General features: G+C 58.1%; 5 protein-coding genes across 5 annotated transcripts; 2 read left to right on the forward strand and 3 right to left on the reverse strand.

The window, feature by feature from the left end:
• Positions 1 to 138: 138 nt before the first annotated feature.
• Positions 139 to 996, reverse strand: HRG_09059 (uncharacterized protein; the record flags this gene model as incomplete). The annotated part of the gene is made up of 1 exon (XM_044867530.1): positions 139 to 996. One exon carries the CDS (start codon positions 994 to 996, stop codon positions 139 to 141), a length of 858 nt encoding a protein of 285 aa, XP_044717551.1.
• A 7764-nt stretch (positions 997 to 8760) lies between these two features.
• Positions 8761 to 10824, reverse strand: HRG_09060 (magnesium transporter NIPA domain-containing protein; the record flags this gene model as incomplete). Its single annotated transcript, XM_044867531.1, has 2 exons — positions 8761 to 9974; positions 10029 to 10824. The coding sequence occupies 2 exons, from the start codon at positions 10822 to 10824 to the stop codon at positions 8761 to 8763; spliced, it is 2010 nt and encodes a 669-aa protein (XP_044717552.1).
• A 483-nt stretch (positions 10825 to 11307) lies between these two features.
• On the forward strand, positions 11308 to 12393 carry HRG_09061 (uncharacterized protein; the record flags this gene model as incomplete). The annotated part of the gene is made up of 1 exon (XM_044867532.1): positions 11308 to 12393. One exon carries the CDS (start codon positions 11308 to 11310, stop codon positions 12391 to 12393), a length of 1086 nt encoding a protein of 361 aa, XP_044717553.1.
• Positions 12394 to 12601: 208 nt separating this feature from the next.
• Positions 12602 to 14770, reverse strand: HRG_09062 (RNA recognition motif domain-containing protein; the record flags this gene model as incomplete). Its single annotated transcript, XM_044867533.1, has 2 exons — positions 12602 to 12726; positions 12784 to 14770. 2 exons carry the CDS (start codon positions 14768 to 14770, stop codon positions 12602 to 12604), a joined length of 2112 nt encoding a protein of 703 aa, XP_044717554.1.
• A 331-nt stretch (positions 14771 to 15101) lies between these two features.
• Positions 15102 to 18253, forward strand: HRG_09063 (nuclear condensing complex subunit; the record flags this gene model as incomplete). Its single annotated transcript, XM_044867534.1, has 2 exons — positions 15102 to 17790; positions 17847 to 18253. The coding sequence occupies 2 exons, from the start codon at positions 15102 to 15104 to the stop codon at positions 18251 to 18253; spliced, it is 3096 nt and encodes a 1031-aa protein (XP_044717555.1).
• Between the last annotated feature and the right edge of the window lie 150 nt (positions 18254 to 18403).

The raw sequence follows: 18403 nt of genomic DNA on the forward strand, positions 1-18403 counted from the left end.
CATAAGCTTGCCTTCTTTTGAAGTCTGATAAGCTGAGGGCGCCCGAAAGCCGAGTTATGCGTTGACCGACGTCCTGCGCCAATAAATAAAAAACCGTAAAGAGCCTGCACAAAACAGCCTTTTTAGCGGCACGTTTGTTTAGATTTGGCCGCCAGCGGCCTTGACGTAAGCCCGAGGGAACAAGGCATATTGGCCCGCGGGTGGCGGTGCCTGAATGCTCAAGCTTGAGGTTCTTGCCCGTTGTCTCCGCGGTTTCGAAATGTCGGGAAACTTCAAAGGCGCCACCTCATCCGAAACCAGAGACTCGCTAGCGTGGCTCTTGTGGCTGCTCTTTCTCGTTCCGGCACGCAGGTAGAGCGGCATCAGCTCCGGGACGACATCCCGCTGAAAGGGACCTTCTGTGGGAAGAGACTCCGTTTCGATAGTCCACGAGCCAGACATCTTGTTGAGAGATGTGCTGCTCGCCGTATGTTGCGTCAGCGTTGTCCGAGACGATGCCGTTGACATGTGTCGCTTTTCAGTCGAGTCGGAACCGAGCGTGGATTCAGTCGTGGACAAGCTGGATCGCTGGTAGCCTGATATCAACTGGCCGCTCATGTGCAAGGCGTTATCCTCGTCGTATGCAATGTAGCGGTACGGCTCTTTGAGTCGCTGAGCCTCAGAGCGTTCTTGAAGAAATTCCGTCTCCCTGAGAAGTAACTGTTGCTGGAATTCGCTCGGAATGAATAAGGATGGAGACAAAGAAACAACCTGGGGCTCTCTGAAGCTCGAATCGCCCGAGCTGCGACGGCTGTCCTTCAACTCCAAGGGCTGGAAGCTTTTGGCGTCGATCCGAGATGATGGGGCGTTGCTGGGAACCACTGGATTGGATAACGGCGTGATAGCTCCACGGCCAGTTTCAATCGATGCTTGGCTTGAGGGGCTCAGAATCGGCGAACATCGAGATGCAGGGGAAATGGTACCCGGGGACCCTGGTGCGGAGCCCGTCGACTTCATCTTGACCAGGTCTTCTTCCGTAAACGCGGTTGAGACAGGCGGCGTGTCAAACCCTCGAGTAGTTTCCAAGGATGGCCGATCCCATTGGTAGTTGCAGTTGGCCTCAACTTCATGGTCGTAGCAGTAATCAATATCATCCTCCCAGCTTTCCCGAGGTGGTGCTGCTTCGAGTCCACCCTTGTGCCCCCCTCCCGTACCCGTCATAGACTGGACCGCAACGATGCCGGGTTGGCCAAGGGTTTCCGAGGCAGCACTCGTGGGGCGCTGAGACTCCGTCGTCGACCGCAACATGGGAACCGACTGACTGCCTCGCAGCGATGATTTGGTGCTGACGACGCTTAGCCGCGATCGTCTCAAAAGCCCGCCGAGCTCTTCTTCTTCTTCTTCTTGCACCTTGGGCAGTTCCGTCTCGCATGACACTGGGTTGAGAGATGGAAGCGGCCAGACTATGCCGCAAAGTCTACCGATCCCAGGCGACGCTTCATAATCGAAAACTGGGCTGTGGCTCTGATAAGCTGATGAATGCGGTGCATGCTCCTCGGACCTCACAGAATCGAGAGCCTGCGACTGAACGAAGCCGTCACTCGTCTGTGGCCTCTCCGCATAATGAGAGGCTACAGTGTCAGGGAGCTTCGGACGACCCGACCAGCGGCTGGGAAGACCGGGCAGAGAGGTGGGAGGAAAGGAAAGTGAAGTAAGGCACACGTTGGGCGACCTTGGAGGACTCGTCTGGAGCTGTTCCTGTGGCTGGGACAGCTTCATCGGACGAGGGAGGCCTGCCCCCGGAGCAGTATGACGAAGAACCGGGTTTGGAAGGGGGATGACAGCATCATTCATGCAGTCGAGCCGTCCGGCGAAGAATCGAGACGGAAAGCTAGAGAATGAAGCACCCATTTCCACAGAGGTCCGAGATGACATGTCTTGGGTAGCCGGCGTCCGACTGTTCAGCTTGGCATGGTCCTCTCGCCGCTCGTGTGCTACATGCTGAAAGTTGAATGGGCCGGATATTTGAAGCTTTTTCGAGGCGGCGTCGTCGCGCTGTGGTCTCCTCCGGGAGAAAATAGTTGGTAGAAATTCCTTAGGACCAGCCGGGCAAGTGTCCTCAGGGACATCGGCCGAGTATACCGAGCTACCCGATGAGTCGCGGGAGCAGCGGTTTTGCTTGGACCTGACCCTTCGATGGAACAGAATCTTTCCGAAGGTGCGTGTACTATCAGGGCGATGCCGTGACGGGGCACTACTCTCCGTCGACAGGGTGGATGAGCGTCGAACCAGGGACAAGTTGTCCATGGCAACTTCCCACGGGGGTCGATCGACGCCGGCCACCGAGGTCAAAGACGAAGACTCTGACGAGGCCGCACGATGGCCGCGCTGTCGGTGCATGCGCGATACCCGCTTCATCTGCCTTTTCCACGGACGGACCAACTTTGGCGAGGGAGGGCCATCAAGCAGAGGGGCGACAGACTGAGCGACACTGGCGCTCGAGAGCTGCTCCAAGACAGTGATGGAGGAGCCATCGGCTGGCAGAGAAGTGGCTGAGGGGTGAGACGCATGAGCGCTCTCCTTTGGCGACTTTCTGTACAACGCACCAGGGTGTAAAGCCATGGCGGAGGGTGTGAACAGTCAAGGCCGCCTAGCGGAGCAGCAGAGGGCGACGACGAGTCGTGCCCTCCAAGTCGAGGCCCGGTAGCAGCAGCTTGCCCTCTCCGCGATGCGGCCCGGGGTCTCTGAACGCGAGTCTTATCCGTGGCTGCCGCGGGAGCCCGACGTGAAGCGAGAAGATGACGTCGCCGGGCGAGGGCCGAAGCGATGATCAGGCAGACTTGAATGGGCCAGATGTATTGTTTTCGGATGTAGTTTGGCTGGTTTGTGAGCCCGTGAGGCCGGGACAAGCTAATATAGAAACGGGGCGCCGGGAGTGGAAAGGGAGGGATTGAAGGATTGGAGCAGCTCTGGGCCCGCAAAGAGGATCCCAATGATGGATTCGGGTCAAGGGGGAGTTTGGAATCCACTGATGGCGCGAGAGCAAAAGTTGGGAGCGGGCGAAAATAAGCGATTGGACGGTTCGATGCAAAGGAACGGTTCGAGCTGTGACGGGAAGGTCGATAAGCTGCTTTAGGTGAAACTGGCTGGCATTGCCTTGGAACAATGGAGGAGGAAAAAGAGAGAGATTGTGTGCCGGTGCGATTGCAGGCCTGCGTGCTGGTTTTGAACGGGGGCAAGGAGGACCACAAGTGGCAGCTGGGTGTTGGTGTTGGAGGGATCGACGACGACGACTGTCGACGAGATGCAGCTTGGTGGCTGAGACACGAGCCGAGACCTGGAGCGGCGGGCGTGTCTCAACGGGCGTTAAGGAGGGTGAAGCCGCCGCAGCAAAAGCCGTGGCGAGTTGGGATGTCGAGCGCCGAGGCCGGGCAGAGAGCGAGCGGGAAGAGGGCAATTGGGTCAAGCACGGCTGTCGAGGACGCGTCGCGGAACCGAATCCAAGCACGAGGGCAGCAGCAGCAGCAGCAGCAGCAGCATTGTCTGTGTGTGTGTGTGTGTGTGTGTGCGTGTCGTGAGCAACAAGCCTTGTCGAAGACGGCGACTGCTGGAACAGGTAGGCAGTCCTTGTCGTGCGTGCACCGGCATAGGCACAGGCTCTGACTGCACAGTACCTAAGTACACACTAGACAGGTACCGCGTATCTGTACTGGTGCGTCTATTATATCTTTGCCTGCTATTAGGAGGTGACTCGGCATGTACATAGGCCAGTTCCAGGTTGTTGGGTGACGAGGTGCTACTAGTACCTACTAGTACCGTACTGACAGCTGTAGATAGCTTGAGGACAGGCCTTGATGATGCCCACTTGGTGCTGACAAGCTACTATTGTCCTTTCTTTTTTGGCCCAAGAGCCGAGAAGGGGGCTCCATGTTGAGATGGATGCATTTGCAGCACCCATGCCCATGCAACAGGACAACGCTTGGGTATGTATGCGGCCTCTCATCATCATCTGTCTGGGGAGTCGTCCAATCCGCAGGACCGGGTCTGCAGCGGTGGTACAGTACGGTATAACTCACCTATCGTCTCGATGCATACCTACATACAGTAATTACATTGTACAAGTCCTCCGGAGTAAGCACGCGCTCCGTCCGGGTATCGGAACCGTCTTTTTTGTTCGCACAGGCAATGCAGGCAATGCAGGCAGGCAGGCAATGCAGGCAGGCAAGCAAGCAAGCCCTGCCCGCTCCATTCAGCCTCGTGTTGGCGACGATAGGGGACTGGAGAGGGGACTGCAGAGGGGAACTGGAGAGGGACCAGCAGGTCATCATCACCGCTCGTTCGTGCAGGCCCGCGTCGCACTCGTTCCTACCGTCTACGGCAGGCACCCTTGTACGATGCAGGAACGGCATGGCGAGCCACTCGCAAGACCCGCCGAAGCGGTGGTGGGCAGAGAGGGCTGACACTAGCACGCGCATACTCTGTGCATATGCATGTATGCAGGCGGCGTCGACGCGCATCCTACCCTCAGCGTACCCGAGGGGGGGAAAGGAGCTTCCGTGCCCCGATTCAAGGGAGCTCTCGACGCGGACTGCTATCGCAGCAGCTGTCAATGCCTCTCTACCAGCGACCCTTTCGCGGTCCGTCCCGCCGCCAGCCTTATGCCACCTACGTGAGACGGCTACCTAGGTGAGAAGCGACCAGTTCAACGGAACCTGTCTCAGTTGCCCTTGGCGCGCGCTCGCCGAGCTCAGCTTTTGATAGCAAAGGTGGAGATGGGACGACACGTCGTTTGTACTGTATCCGTACGGATATGGGCCTATTCTTTACAGCACTCCTCATCCATGTACGTATGTACATTCTCCGTACACGTACACGGTGCTGTACTGTGGCCCGCAGCGGCCAGAGACCTGCCTACAAGTGGAGGACGGCCGGGCAGTCAACTCCTACCTTGGGCTAGCGCGCTCGTGTGTGCGGAGGCCTGTTCCTTGCACGCGTGGCAGTGACTTTGCAGCAAACTGATGATCAAAGTTACGGATATAACTTAGGTACTAATTAGCAGACATGCTACCTATGAGGAGCAGATGACTTGGCAGTAAAGCAAGCGTTCTCCGTACGGATACAACGGATGCAGCACCCAAGTCTGAGTACAGTACGTAAAGCAAGCGTTCGACCCCGGCAAGCGTCGACCCGTGTCTGGCTTACAGAGCACGAGCGAGCCGCAAAGCACCGGTGACGGTTCAATGACTCTTTGCCCATCGGAACTTGCAGTTTATAGACACATCATGGACTTGACTGGGGTAATTAAAGCCTCGTACTCTGCTGCGGAACTCTACTCGGGACGCAGCGGGGGCTGCCGAGTCGGGCAAGCAAGGCCAATGACCCCTACCGGCAGGGCCTATATCGACCCCAAGGGCGGCGAGATGGCCCACCTCCCTCTGCACCTCTGCACATACCACGTTAGGAGGAAGCTCCGTGGACACAGTAGTCCGTCCCCACGGCTCGTCCCAATGTAAAAGAAGTCGCATCATGCGGCCAGAAGTGGCATGGGAGCACACGTACCTTGCATCTCCTGTTCCGCTTCGTCTGTTGCACAAGCGTCCGGAGGCAACAGCCAGTCGAATTGTCTGGTCCGGCAACGCGCGCCAAGAGACAGGAGGAGGTTTTCGAGCTGCCGTGCTCCCCTGGCTTTCTTCAGGTGGCTTGGCCGGCTTGGCTGGGGGGGGGTTTGTCTCGAGCTTATTCTTTGGCCACGAACATGCATGTGTACATACATGAGTGTGGACGGGAGAGTGTGTGTGTGTGTGCGTGTGTGTGCAAAAGACGGGGCGCATGTTACTAAGCGGGGGAGCCAGGTAAGCTCCTTCCTCCCTGCCACGCGACGACGGCCAAGAACCAAGCCAGCCACAACGTGGGTACATGATAGGTACGGAGTACCTACTCAGAGAGCATTTTATGCATCAGCACCCCTTGTTTGTGTACGTCTCTCGGGGTACTCCGTACTTTGTACACACAGCCATCGCCCTTGTCCAGACGCCGTCGTCTCCAAATGTTACTTACTAATTACCTAAGGTGCCTAAGTAGGTAGATACCTACCTAGGTAGGTACTGTGGGCAGTTGGCCTTGAACCAACAGACTGACCGCCGTCACCACCACCGCCAGCAGCACCGGCGGATACACACGACCAACATGAACCAAACCCACAACCACAACGTCTCTTTTCCTCGGACCGCGTCGACCTCGATGAGCCTTGGATTGGTGCTGCTGCGCCCTGCCCTTGCTTGGCCTGTCCATTACGTACATATTGTACGCACCCGGCCACCAAACACGAGCTGCTCTCGGTTATCGTCGACCTGACGCGCGGACACGGCACACCACGCATCTCTTGCAGACCCTTGCCCCGGATACATGTTCATCAGTGTCTCGTTGGACCGTGGGCGCCATGCAGCAGCCAACCAACGGCGCGCCCCAAGCCAACGCTCCCGAGGCGGCCCCCTTGGCTCGTGCCTCGTCTTCCCATCTACACCAGCCGCCCCGTCATGCCGTCAAAAGAAGCGCAGCAATCACACGTACTGTACATACAAGATTCCGACGAGCCAGCTGCGCCTCGCCTGCCTTGTGTGACTTGACGGTCCTGCTGAGTGACCACCCACGACGACTACCGAGTCGGCGACTTAGACCACCCTCATGCACGGATACCAAGCAGCCGTGCCGCTCCCTACATACATACATGCATACAACATAATCGTCAGGCGCCGGACTCGCCGTAAGTTGCCCATGCTCCCGCGCAGGCAGCGTGCCTTGCGTATCTTGCCAGGGGAGAGCGGTGGGCTGTACGGATACACACTTGCCTGTTGGCTGCCCCTGTTGTTGGCTCCGGGGCCTGATAGCCAGGGGCTTTCGAGCCACCCACCACCTCGAGGCAGGCCGTGGACCAGGGCCGGCCTGGGCACGCTACACAGCACTCCTTCCCAGCCTTGACGGGTCCAGCTGCTGAGACAATGACCCGGGTCTTTGTGTATCCCAGAGTGCGGCTGCGGTCTGCCACCGTCGCTGGCCCCGCCATCTGGGCAAGCACGCGGCAAGCACGAGGCAAGCATGAGAGGCATGTCATGCAGCATACTGTACATACCTACCTACCTACCTACCTGGGTAGTCTCTGCCGCCGGCTAAGACACGGCAGCGCAAAAAGGGGACAGAGATGAGTGCAACTCGGCAACCCATCACGGGCAAGCCAGTGGTAAGACGTAGCCGAGGCAGCCAGCCTTTCCACGTTGGTGCTCCCGTCTGTCTAGCCGGCCCGGCATGTTCGCGCTGCCCCGCCCCGGCCGTCGAGTTGGGAGGCGGGCTGGCTCCGCGACAGAGACTGGGAGAAGAGTTGAAGGAGCCTAGGCGTTGATTACGCGTGTCGGTAGGCACATTCTCCGTACGTGCATGGTGCATCCCGTACTGTATAAGACTTCGTACTGTACACTAGACATACAGGGCAGCGCGCATTTTCGTGCAAGACGTCTCCAGAGATGGACTGGGCGAGCTCCTTGGTGTGCATCCTCATATATGGAGAAGCAGGTCGGTGTGATGCAAGCCGCAGTTTACCGTATATCCACCTGGGTGCTGTACACGCACGTGCCGTCTGTCTGTCATCCACCATGCCACCATGCCACCATGCCAATCCACCGAGGGCTCCAGGTCCGCCCAACGAAGGCCGACCCGCGTCTATTGGCCTTTGCCTCCTTTTTGCCTCTCCCCTTGTTCAGGGGCCGCCCGGGGACAAGGGGGTTGGTTGGTACCCACGTAAAAAGGTCCCCTTGAGGCTCACTGAGTCGCTGCCACGCTCTCCCTCCGCCTCGAAATATTTGCATGCGTCTCTTCTAAGCGTCGTCTTCTCAGCTGCTGCTCCTTGACCTGGTAAAGGGTAGGTTACATTTTAATATACCGACATGTAAAGAAAGAAATATATATATATATATGACGAGATATATGACAAGATATTCACCGGCTTTGGACATTGGACGATCCCTCGCATTCACTGATTCAGTTCCTGCTCTGCCCCGTACAGTACAGTCTCGTGCAGAAGGACAGATAAAGTATGTAGTAGACAAGATAGATGGATGGATATGCCAGGCATGATGCGCCGAGTGCATCTCGTGTGTCAGTTCCCCATCGGGTCTCGTCCAGAGTTGATGACGATGATGAAAAACGCGCAGCCACATCCATGCCCCTTGCTTGTTCTGCGAGGGGAGAGGTTCGGAGGGAGGATGCGATGCGTGCATTCATTCCCCTCACTCGGCACCACGGCAATCTCCGTCTCGCGCCGCGCGCCGCCCTACAATTCACTGTAGTAAGCCATCTTGATGTATGTATGGCTCACGTCAACCCGCCCCCTTGATCTGGCCGACATACATACATACAGTACAGACAAGCCAACAAACCCAGACTGCAAGCCAGCTCGCCGGCGCCAGACAAAACCAAACAAGGCGCTCCTGTAGATACCGTCTAGAGCTGCAAACTAGGTACGCTGTAGCAGTATACGCTGCATTGTGCGCCAAAATCCCAGATCCTCTCCCCATATACCAAACAAGGCCCCAATCTTCAACATGCCGTGGGCGCTGCGTTTGGGAGCGACAAGGGGTGGTGGCAGTGTGGGCAATCCAGCCACTGTCGTGTCGTGTCGAGTGCGCTGCCCTTCCGTGAGCGCCAGCGCCCGCATCGTCTCTCCACTGCTTTTCAAAAGGCAATAAGCGGTAGTAACCACTGGATCAACCGGCCGATATCGAACTGGTACTATCGCGTCCCCGTCTCAACGTCGCTGGCTGCCTCACCTTGGCCGTCGCCCATCGCGCCCGGCTTCTTCTTCCTGGACCGGAAGAAGTCGCCGAGGGCATCGCTGACGCTCCGTGACATGCGCTGTCTTGGGTTCTCGTCATCCGAGTCTGCTGCGCTCGAGATCCGTGGTAGATGATCATCCGACACCAGCGCTGCGACCTGATCGTGCCCATGCCCGCCTTTGTCCTCTTCGTCGTGAAAGAATAGACTGGCGCGGATGCTGGACCTAATGCGCTTTAAAGAAGTCCTCTTCCCCAATGCAATGTCGTGCCCTCCGAGAAAGGCGTCCTTGACGACCGTCGTCACCGTCGACGAGAGTGGGGATGGAGATATAAACGTCTTGGAGCGACGACGGCTCGAGGTCCGCGAGGCGCACGAGCTGGTCCGCGGCGTGACAGGTCGATCTGTATGTGGATGCGTCAAGCCCCTGGTGGGCGTTGGTGGAACCGAGTTGGCTGACGTCGAGGCCAGCGCAGGCACCATCATGGCCGAGTCGGCAGACAGCGTCCGCGTTCCACGGGGCGCCGGCGCAGAATCAACATAGGATTCCCGCCAAGGGTTGCCGAGTAGCGGTGACGACTCTCCCTCGAGCAAGTCGGTAGGGCTCCCAGCAGCCCCCAATGGACCAAGTGACGGGATGTCGGCGTCATCCGGCGGCGACCCCGGCTTAGTTGCTTCGGCGAAACTGACCCGGGACAGCCTGCTAGATCTCCGGGACTGAGACGGGGGCGTGGGCAAGTCTGGGACACGGCTCAAGCTGTTGGCTTCTTGTTGCGTCAAGCCAATTGTCTCCTCGACGCCCTCTTCATCCGACAAAAGATCGTCTGGATCTTCTTGCGGCTGCCTGCCAGTTGTAATGAGAAAGACGCCAAAAAAGGTCAACAGGCAGCCGCCGACGAACTTGACGGCCTGTTCGCCCGTCGTCTTCTCAAAGTCGCGATACAGGATTGCGCTGCCGAGGATGACACAGAGCGTGAAGAGGACGAATTGGATCGGGATGACCTGGGTCGAATCGAAGCGCTGCAGCGCCTTGTTGACGTAGCGAATCTGCATGACGGCAGTGACGAGAAGAATGAGTATGAGCACGTAGGTGACGGGCGTGGTAAAGGCCCTCCACAGTGTCGAGGAGAGCATCGACGAGACGCCCTTGGTCGCCAATGCCGTGTAGCCACCTAGAATTTCCTTGTGAGCCTCCATACGCAGCTAATCCGGGAGACGAGACGTACCAAAGAGACCGACGAGGCCGAGGTCGATGAGAATTGTGCGCTTGCCATACCTACCGCTCGCCCACATCAGGATGAGTATGAGGAGAGTCGTGACGCCCAGATAGATCTCAAACTCCATGGTCGTGATGGCCTCCCACACGTCGTGGGGCTCCAACTTTGTCTCTTCTTGGTTGGCGCTCAGAACGACCGTGACGACGCCCGCGACGGCGATGACGACACCCCAAAAGTCTCGCCCGCGGAATTTCTCGTGGAACATGGCGGGAGCGATTATGCAGTTCGACACAAGGGCAACAACGCCCAGGGGCGAGACAATGGACGCTGGAGCGAAGCCGTAGGCCAGGAAATTGCCCATCTCGCCGAGGGTGATGAGGATCTGGCCGAGCCACCAGTACGGGGACTTGAGATATGTGGAGGCGACCTTGGCCTGCTCGTCGTCGTCGTCGTCGTCGCCGTCTGTGTTTGCGCTCGAGTGCTGCGAGGCAGCCAGCGGGAGGGTCTCGTCGTCTCCGTCATCGGCATGGCCGCCGATGGCTCCGTAGGACCCCGACTGGGTGCCGCTGCTCTGGGATCGCTTCAGGGCAGCGCGGGCCCGCTGGCGCACGCGCACGCGCTCTTTATTCAGCCTCGTGTGCGCGTACCTCTGGACATTGAGCGCCAGCGCGATGAGGATGTTGCCGACAATGGCCGTGATGATGCCGATGAGAGACGACCAGTTTCGCAGGGCCTTGCCGGGGCTCTCAGGGGCGCCGGTCGCTGCCGGGGTTGACGGGCCGGCCGTGAAGGACGAGTGCATCATGGCAGGGCGAGCGTCGTGGCCAGCCGACGCCGTCGAGGAGGAGGGCTTGCGAGAGGTTCGAGTGGGTAAAGGGCGGCGCACCTCGACTGGAGCTGTCTGGATCGTGGTATCATTGGGCTGAGGGCGTCAAGGGCAATGCGCAGCTTCCAGGCCCCGCAAATGGCCGCAACATGGCAGGCCCCCTTTAGAGGCGGATTGGACGCAAAGACGAGTGATGTGCGCAAGCAGAGTGCGTGCTCATGGGAATGATGCGTCGCGTACGAAGTAAAATGCCCACAAAGAGGACTGATGATGACGAGGTTGCAGTTCCGGCTTGCGAGGTCTCGGCTGCGCCACATTATTCAATGCTAACTGCTTGCGCCGCATGTCCCTCGCCACACCGGCTCGCCCTGCAATCATCATCTCATCCGCCCTCACCAAGTAAGTTACAGCCATTGTTTCCACCATCAAAGCTTTCCTCTGAGCTTCCACACTCGGCGCGCCATGGGCCGCGAAGGCCAGCCTACAGACAGCAACATCTTTGTCCGATTCAAACAGCACGTCGACTCCCACGTCGCCTCGGGCTTCCGCTCCCTGCTCGGGTTGACTTCGACGCCACCCCGCCAGGCCGCGACGATGCCTTTGGGCTCCGACTCGCCCCCGAGTCCTCCCTCCTCTTCATCCCGCACCATGGACGCCCAGGATATGCGGCGCGCTCATTGGGACTTGGACGTCTTCTCGCTCCTCTCCTCCGCCTCGTATTCTCCTCCAGCTCTCCGCCACCTCCCGCAGCCCGTCCCAAACGACCTGGCGCCCGGCATGGACTCGACTGTCTTCACCTTCGAGGACGCTTTTGAGGACTTGCTTGCTGCGTCTCAGGGCCAGCGTCTTCCGGATATCAATGCTCGGTATCAGCAAAGGAGGTTGCTTCGGCACATGTTTCCGACAGGGGAGCCTACTTGGTTCTGGATGCGCAGGTTGGAGTCGCAACGTCTGGTTCGAACTCCAAGCTGGGAGTCCTTTCCCCCAGCCTTGCTGCCAGACTGGGAAAACTTTCATCCAACTACAGACTGGTCTGAGCTGTGGCGCGCTGCAATCTCCGAGGATCGCCCCGAGCCGAGCCACAACGACTTCTTCCACGAACTAGGCAAACCATCCGGACCAGAGCGTGATGATGACTCTCCGCATCAATGGACCGGCTCTCGGGAGAGGCAGGTCCGACGACCGGCGCCAGACACATTTGACCATCTCTTCTCCTCCCTGTCCTCTGCTTTTGCCGAGAGTCAAACGTCATGGGATGCCTTCCTCAATGTCATCATGACCCACGCTGCCCCAGGCGAGAAGTACCAGGACCCAGAACCCGCCGGCGGCACAAAGCAAGTCGAGACCCGCGACGAATACGTCGATCGCGCCGGCTACCTGCACAGCACCGTCACCCGTAGGACTCTGGACGAGCGTGGCAATGAGATCGGTCGCGAGACCTACGTTACAATGCGGCCGGCCGACGACGACCAGGGCGATGACGAAGACAGCGTCGAATTCGACGGTCAAGGATCCTCCAGCAAGAAGGCAGGCTGGTTTTGGAAATGAGGACCCGTCAATCATCAAAGGTGAAGCTCTTGTTGCCAGAACAGACTCTCCACTCCATTCGCGCCCGCCGCAAGGGGCATTAGTCAGCTCAGCTGAGTCTGGCTACCAATAAGGATACAAGTCGACTTCCTTTCTCGTCAACAGACTGAGCATCTTTGTAAATAATGTACTTATGACTGAATCACCACACGAATTTACTACATCTCGTCTACTTCTTGCCTCCGACTCGCGCCTTATTCTTGCGCATGTGCCGCTTACGCGCAATCAAATTTTGCTTCAAGGTTTCCGTCTTGCCCCCAGCCTTGTCGTCCCGATCTTGTCTTTTGCCCTTTTCTTTCCCATCGGGTGCCTTGCCGCGTTGGCGCTTGCCATGACTGGCATCCTCCGAACCATCATCACTGTCCTCTGCCTCCTCAACCTCGGCCTTGGTCCTCTTGGCTTGAGCAGTTTGCGCCGACTTCTCCTCGGCCACACGTCTCCTCTGCACCACCTGTGCGTTTTCAATGGCAAATTCGGCAATGATTCGCTGCTTCCTCCCATTCTCGTCCTGCAGCTCGTGGCCGTTCAAGTACCGCATGCCCATTAGGGCCCAGTGGTGCGAGGTGTACTCGATGAACCCGTAGCCGCGACTCTTACCAGCCCCGCTCTTTTCAGGGACCTTGGACCCTTGGTTGCTCTCAAAGACAATCTTGGCCTGGCGAACGATGCCCTTTCCTTTGAGCTTTCTCTGCCTTTCCTTGTCTTTGACATCCTTGCCGTCTCTGGCGTTCTCCTCCTTGGACAGTGGCTGGCGTCGGCCTTCCTTGACGTCTTGGGCAAACCCGACAATGGCCCTTCTCGCGAGCTCCTTGAGTTGCTTAGAGTCTAGATTGCGCGGGATGTTGCGGATCGCAAGTCGAGTTAGACTGAGATGCAAACTGGGGTTGCCCTGAACCATCTTTTTCCGCTGCGCCGAGCTCGCCTGTCTCATCTGGATCTCTGCCGGTGACAGCAAGTCGAAGAGTGGCGATCCGCCTCCAATGGCGCCCTCGGAGAGAAGGTACAGTCTCCTCTTGTCCTTTTCCCTTCTCTTCGAGAGCGAGTTCTCCGCAAGACTGTTGGCCTCCTCCTTATTGACGGCCTGAACAACCTGAAGAAGTCGCCCGTCAAGAGTGTACATGCCGCTTGGGTCAGCGTTTTCGTCGACAAGAAGTGACTGTTTGGCTCCGGCTGCGGTTGGCTGAGACCGAGGAGCCCCTTTGACGCACGACTTTGCGTCCGACTGCTTGAAGAAACACACGAAGCCTGTTCCAGCCGGCTTGTCGGTGACCTTGTCAATAACCACTCGAGCATACCGCACTCCCCCAAAGTGAGCAAAGAAGCTCTTGAGCTGCTCGTCTGTTGTAGTGAACGGCATGTTGCGAATGAAGACAGTCGACGAATTGTCCGTGACCCTTTGACGCGGTGTTTCGCGTTCCTTTTCGTTGCTCTCCGTCGCCGCATCTTCCTCTTCCTCAGCATCCGATTCTTCCTCGAGGTTCTGCATATGATTCTTCAAAAAGTTTTGCAAATCGGCGTCCGCCTGAGCTTCCTTCCGCGGGGCCGTGGTAGCACCCTGTGGCGTGGAACCGGCTGACGCTTCACTTCCATCGATGGACTCGGCATCTTCCTTGTCGTCCTTTTTGTCATCGCCGTGACCCGTTTGGCGCTCCCATGTTTCTTTGTCAACGGCCCAATCAACCGCCAGGGTTCGACCATCAATCTCTTTCCCGTTGACAAGTTCCAGTGCCTTTTCCGCATTCTTCCTTCCACGAAGTGTAACGAAACCGAATCCTTTAAGCTTTCCCTTCGTCTGAGGGAGATCTGCAAACTTGACCTTGCCGAAACTCCTGAAGAGGTGGGACAGCTGCTCTGAGGTCTTGATACTCCACGGCAAGTTCCGGACTATCAGCTTGGTGGCGGGTTGTTGGAATTCGGGCTTCCCAGGTTTCGTAAAAGGGGTGTCGCCCGCGGCCTTGTCCGCTTTGCGGTGTCGTGGTTCTGCAACGTCGACACGAATGCATCTGCCGTCCCACTGAGACTTGTCCAGCTTCTTCTGCGCCTCTGCGGCATCTTCCGCGTCGGCAAAGGTAACAAAGCCGTAGCCTCGGGAATCCTTGGTCTTTTGATCACGGACCACAACAGCGTGCTTGATTGGGAAATGCTGGGAAAAGAAGTCGGCAAGGGTCTCGTTTGTGGTGGCAGGCGGCAGCGAGCGAACAAAGAGAGACCTCTTTTCGTCCACCTTGGCCCTCTTCGTCTGCTGGGCCGACCCGGTCTCCAGATCCTCAAGCGCATTGGAAACGGCGTCCTCCACTTCCGAGTGTTGCCTCTTCCGCTTGGTCTTGGAGGCGGTCATGGCTGCTGCAGCAATCCGTTTTAGCCACCGTCAGTGTAGCGTTGTGTGGTCACAGTGGTGTGGCAGTAGATCCAATTCGCAGCTTTCCTTGGCTGGGGGGAAAGAAAAAAACCACTGACGCCGAGCTGCGATAAGAAAGAAGAGATCCTCGTCTGTATCTAATCCCACGTGATGTGTGGGGCTGATTATAGACAGAGCACTATTCCGCAAAGGGAACATTGTTGACTTGTGACCCGCAAGCGCAACGCGTGCTGTCTTGGGCACTTAACACAAACAAAAAAAAGCACCGTCACCACTTGAACCAACTAACAAACAGTCACTCGACTCGACCATGCCTGCAAGAGCCTCAACGCGGTCGACGAGGACGTCAGCGGCGGTTTCCAGGAAACCGTCGACCGCTGCCTTGGGCTCCCGCGCATCCGCCACGTCTCGCGCCTCGTCGTCGGCTGTCGAATACGTCGACACACCAAGCAGCGCCTTGCGAACACAGACATGCGCCGTGTTCCGCGACGCGCAAAGGACGACTGCGACCCACCGCAAACTCGCAATCAATCTCCGCAAGATACACGAGTCCTGCTGCTATGAACCGACAAGCAAGAGCAGCACCCCGTCGAGCGAGTTTGACGAGGCTACATTCAACAAGGAGTTTGTGCGCTGCGTGTTGAGGATCATGCCTGTGCGCAAGGCCGAGAGCGTCGGCGAGAGGTCCATTCGCTTCGTTGGTTTCTATCTTCGGCACGCCAACGACAAGGACATTGAGATTCTCGGCGAGGCCGAGGCGGACGCAAGTATGATGCCTGAAACCCCAAGCTCGCGCCTCACATCGGAGCTCCTCGAGGCAATCCTGCCTTGCATGACAGCAAAGGACAAGTTTGTCAGATTCAGGTCCACGCAACTCGTCTCCCACGTCATCAACTCCCTGGACGCCATTGACGACGACCTCTTCCAAAAACTTCGACACGGACTGCTCAAGCGGATACGCGACAGGGAAGCAATGGTTCGCTCCCAGGCCGTCCTGGGCCTAGGTCGCTTGGCCGGCAACCAGTCAGAAGGATGCGCCAACACGGAAGGCAGCGATGACGATGAGGCGACCGACTTGTTGGGGAAACTACTCGACGTCATGCAAAACGACCCGAGCGCCGATGTGCGACGGTCGCTTCTAATCAATCTCCCTATCCTTCCCAACACTCTTCCCTACTTGCTTGAGCGAGCCAGAGATCAGGACCCAGCAACGCGAAGGGCCGTCTACTCGCGCTTGCTCCCGGCTCTGGGCGATTTCCGCCATCTGTCCTTGTCCATGCGGGAGAAGCTCCTTCGATGGGGCCTTCGAGACCGTGATGAGAACGTCCGCAAGGCCGCTGGCAGACTGTTTAGGGAGCGGTGGATCGCCGACTGTGCCGGTACCCAAGAAGAGGGGCAAGCCCCCGAACCGGTGCCTCCGAGCTTCGACGGTCTCTTGGAGCTGTTGGAGAGAATCGACGTCGTCAACTCTGGCGTTGAGAACGGCGTTGCCCTGGAGGCGATGAAAGGTCTCTGGGAGGGCCGCCCAGACTACCGCGAGGCCGTCACTCTGGACGACAACTTTTGGGAAACTCTTTCTGCCGAGTCCGTCTTCATGGCCCGGAGCTTCAACGACTTCTGCCGCAACGAGGGCAACGGCAGATACGAGGCACTGGTGGAGGAAAAAATGCCAGAAGTCACCAAGCTCGCCTTCTACCTGGAACGCTATATGCAGGTCCTTGTTGAGGCCCTTAAGAGGGTGGCTCAGCAGGACGACGACGAAGAGGACACCGTCGAGCAAGAGTTCATCGTCGAGCAGCTGCTGTACATTGCCCTGACACTCGACTACTCGGACGAAGTCGGCCGCCGCAAGATGTTCACCCTTCTCCGACAGTCGCTGTCAATTCCCGAGCTTCCCGATGACGTGACCAAGCTCACTGTCGAGGCACTGCAGTACATCTGTGCTCCGGACGCGGCCGGGGAGCGCGAGTTCTGCGGCGTTGTCTTGGAGTCTGTGGCTGATGTCCACGACACCATTGTCGATGACCCGCCGGCCGACGATGTCGAGGACAGCTTCCACTCTGCAAAGTCGGAGGTGAGCCACGGAAGCGCTGCAGCAGGCGAAGAGAAGCGCAGCACTGGCGCGGGGACGGACGAGGAAGGCGCTCGTGAGAAGGCTGTTAGGGAAATCGTCGTCAACATGAAGTGTCTTCACATCGTCCAGTGCATGCTCACCCACGTGGCAGGCAACCTCAAGGACAACGCGGATCTGGTCTCCATGCTCAACAACCTCGTGGTCCCTGCCGTGCGGAGCCATGAAGCGCCCGTCCGCGAAAGAGGCTTGGTCAGCCTGGGACTCTGTGCATTGCTGGACAGATCGCTGGCGGAGGAGAACTTGGGCCTCTTCATCCACTTCTTCAACAAGGGGCACACGGCCCTGCAGATTACGGCACTGCACATATTGACGGACATCCTCAACGTCCACGGGGCGCAGTTGCTGTCGTCGACGCCCGCCTTGCTCAAGGTCTATGTCAAAGCCGTCAAGGGCGGCGCAAAGGCACCGGAGGTCCAAGCCGCGGCCACGATAGCGGCGTCCAAGCTGCTCCTCGGGCGTGTTGTCAGTGATGAGGAGACGTGCGAGGAGCTGCTCAAGTCGCTCGTCGTGGCCTACTTTGACCCTTCTTCCGCGTCCAACCAGACCGTCAGACAGGCGTTGAACTACTTCCTCCCTGTGTTTTGCTACTCTCGCGCGGCGAACCAGGATCTTATGCGGGCCATTGCTCTTCAAGCCCTTCACTCGCTCCTGAACCTGCGCGAGGGCTTGGAAGATGACGACGTCGACGTCGAGGAGGACATGGTCAGCATGACGACAATCGGCGCCTGCCTGGTCGACTGGACCGATCCTCGAAAGTGCTACAGCTTGGGCGTTCAGCTGGATGCGGAGAAGAAGAACGTCAACGGCGATGTCCACCTGGACTTTGGCCGTGACATCCTGGAAAGGCTGCGGTCCAACATTAGCAGTAAGTCGCACAACGACCGTTGATGCACACGAGAGCTCATGCTGACGATGGCGCAGAGGATGAGAAGAAGCTGGTTGCCGGGCTCCTCGGCAAACTCCACGTCTCCCCCGGCTCGTCCGAGGACAAGATCCGCGAGCTCTACGCACAAGTCACCGAGGCCGTGGACGAGGGTCTGCTCTCCGACGCGACCAGCCGCAACGCTCTTTACAAGGTGCACGTCAGCCTAGGCAAGGTCGTCAACAGCCTCGACGAGCAGCTGCAGCCCCTGAACCGGCGTGCCAGCCGCAGCGCGTCTGTAATTCTGGAGCGACAGCCGGCCGAGGACAAGACGGTCGTTGAGGAGCCGAGGATCAAGGAAGAGCACGAGGACAGCAACGAGGCGACGGCTGTCCCCAAGGAGAAGGACTCGCTCGTGGACGACTTGCTGTCCGACGGCGAGGACACCAAAATGATGGATGCTTGAGCCGATCGTTACTGTTACGAGTCACGTCTTGGTTGCCATGTTCTGTATGATTGATGTCAAGGTTTTATGGATAAGCCGGTATTCAAGATGAATGTGCTGCACACGTCTTTGGGGGCCCCTGTGGTTATGAACTGGTCTTTACTCTGCCCC

This window comes from Hirsutella rhossiliensis (genome assembly GCF_020360975.1).
Source record: "Hirsutella rhossiliensis strain HR02 chromosome Unknown scaffold00011, whole genome shotgun sequence".
Lineage (NCBI taxonomy): Eukaryota > Fungi > Ascomycota > Sordariomycetes > Hypocreales > Ophiocordycipitaceae > Hirsutella > Hirsutella rhossiliensis.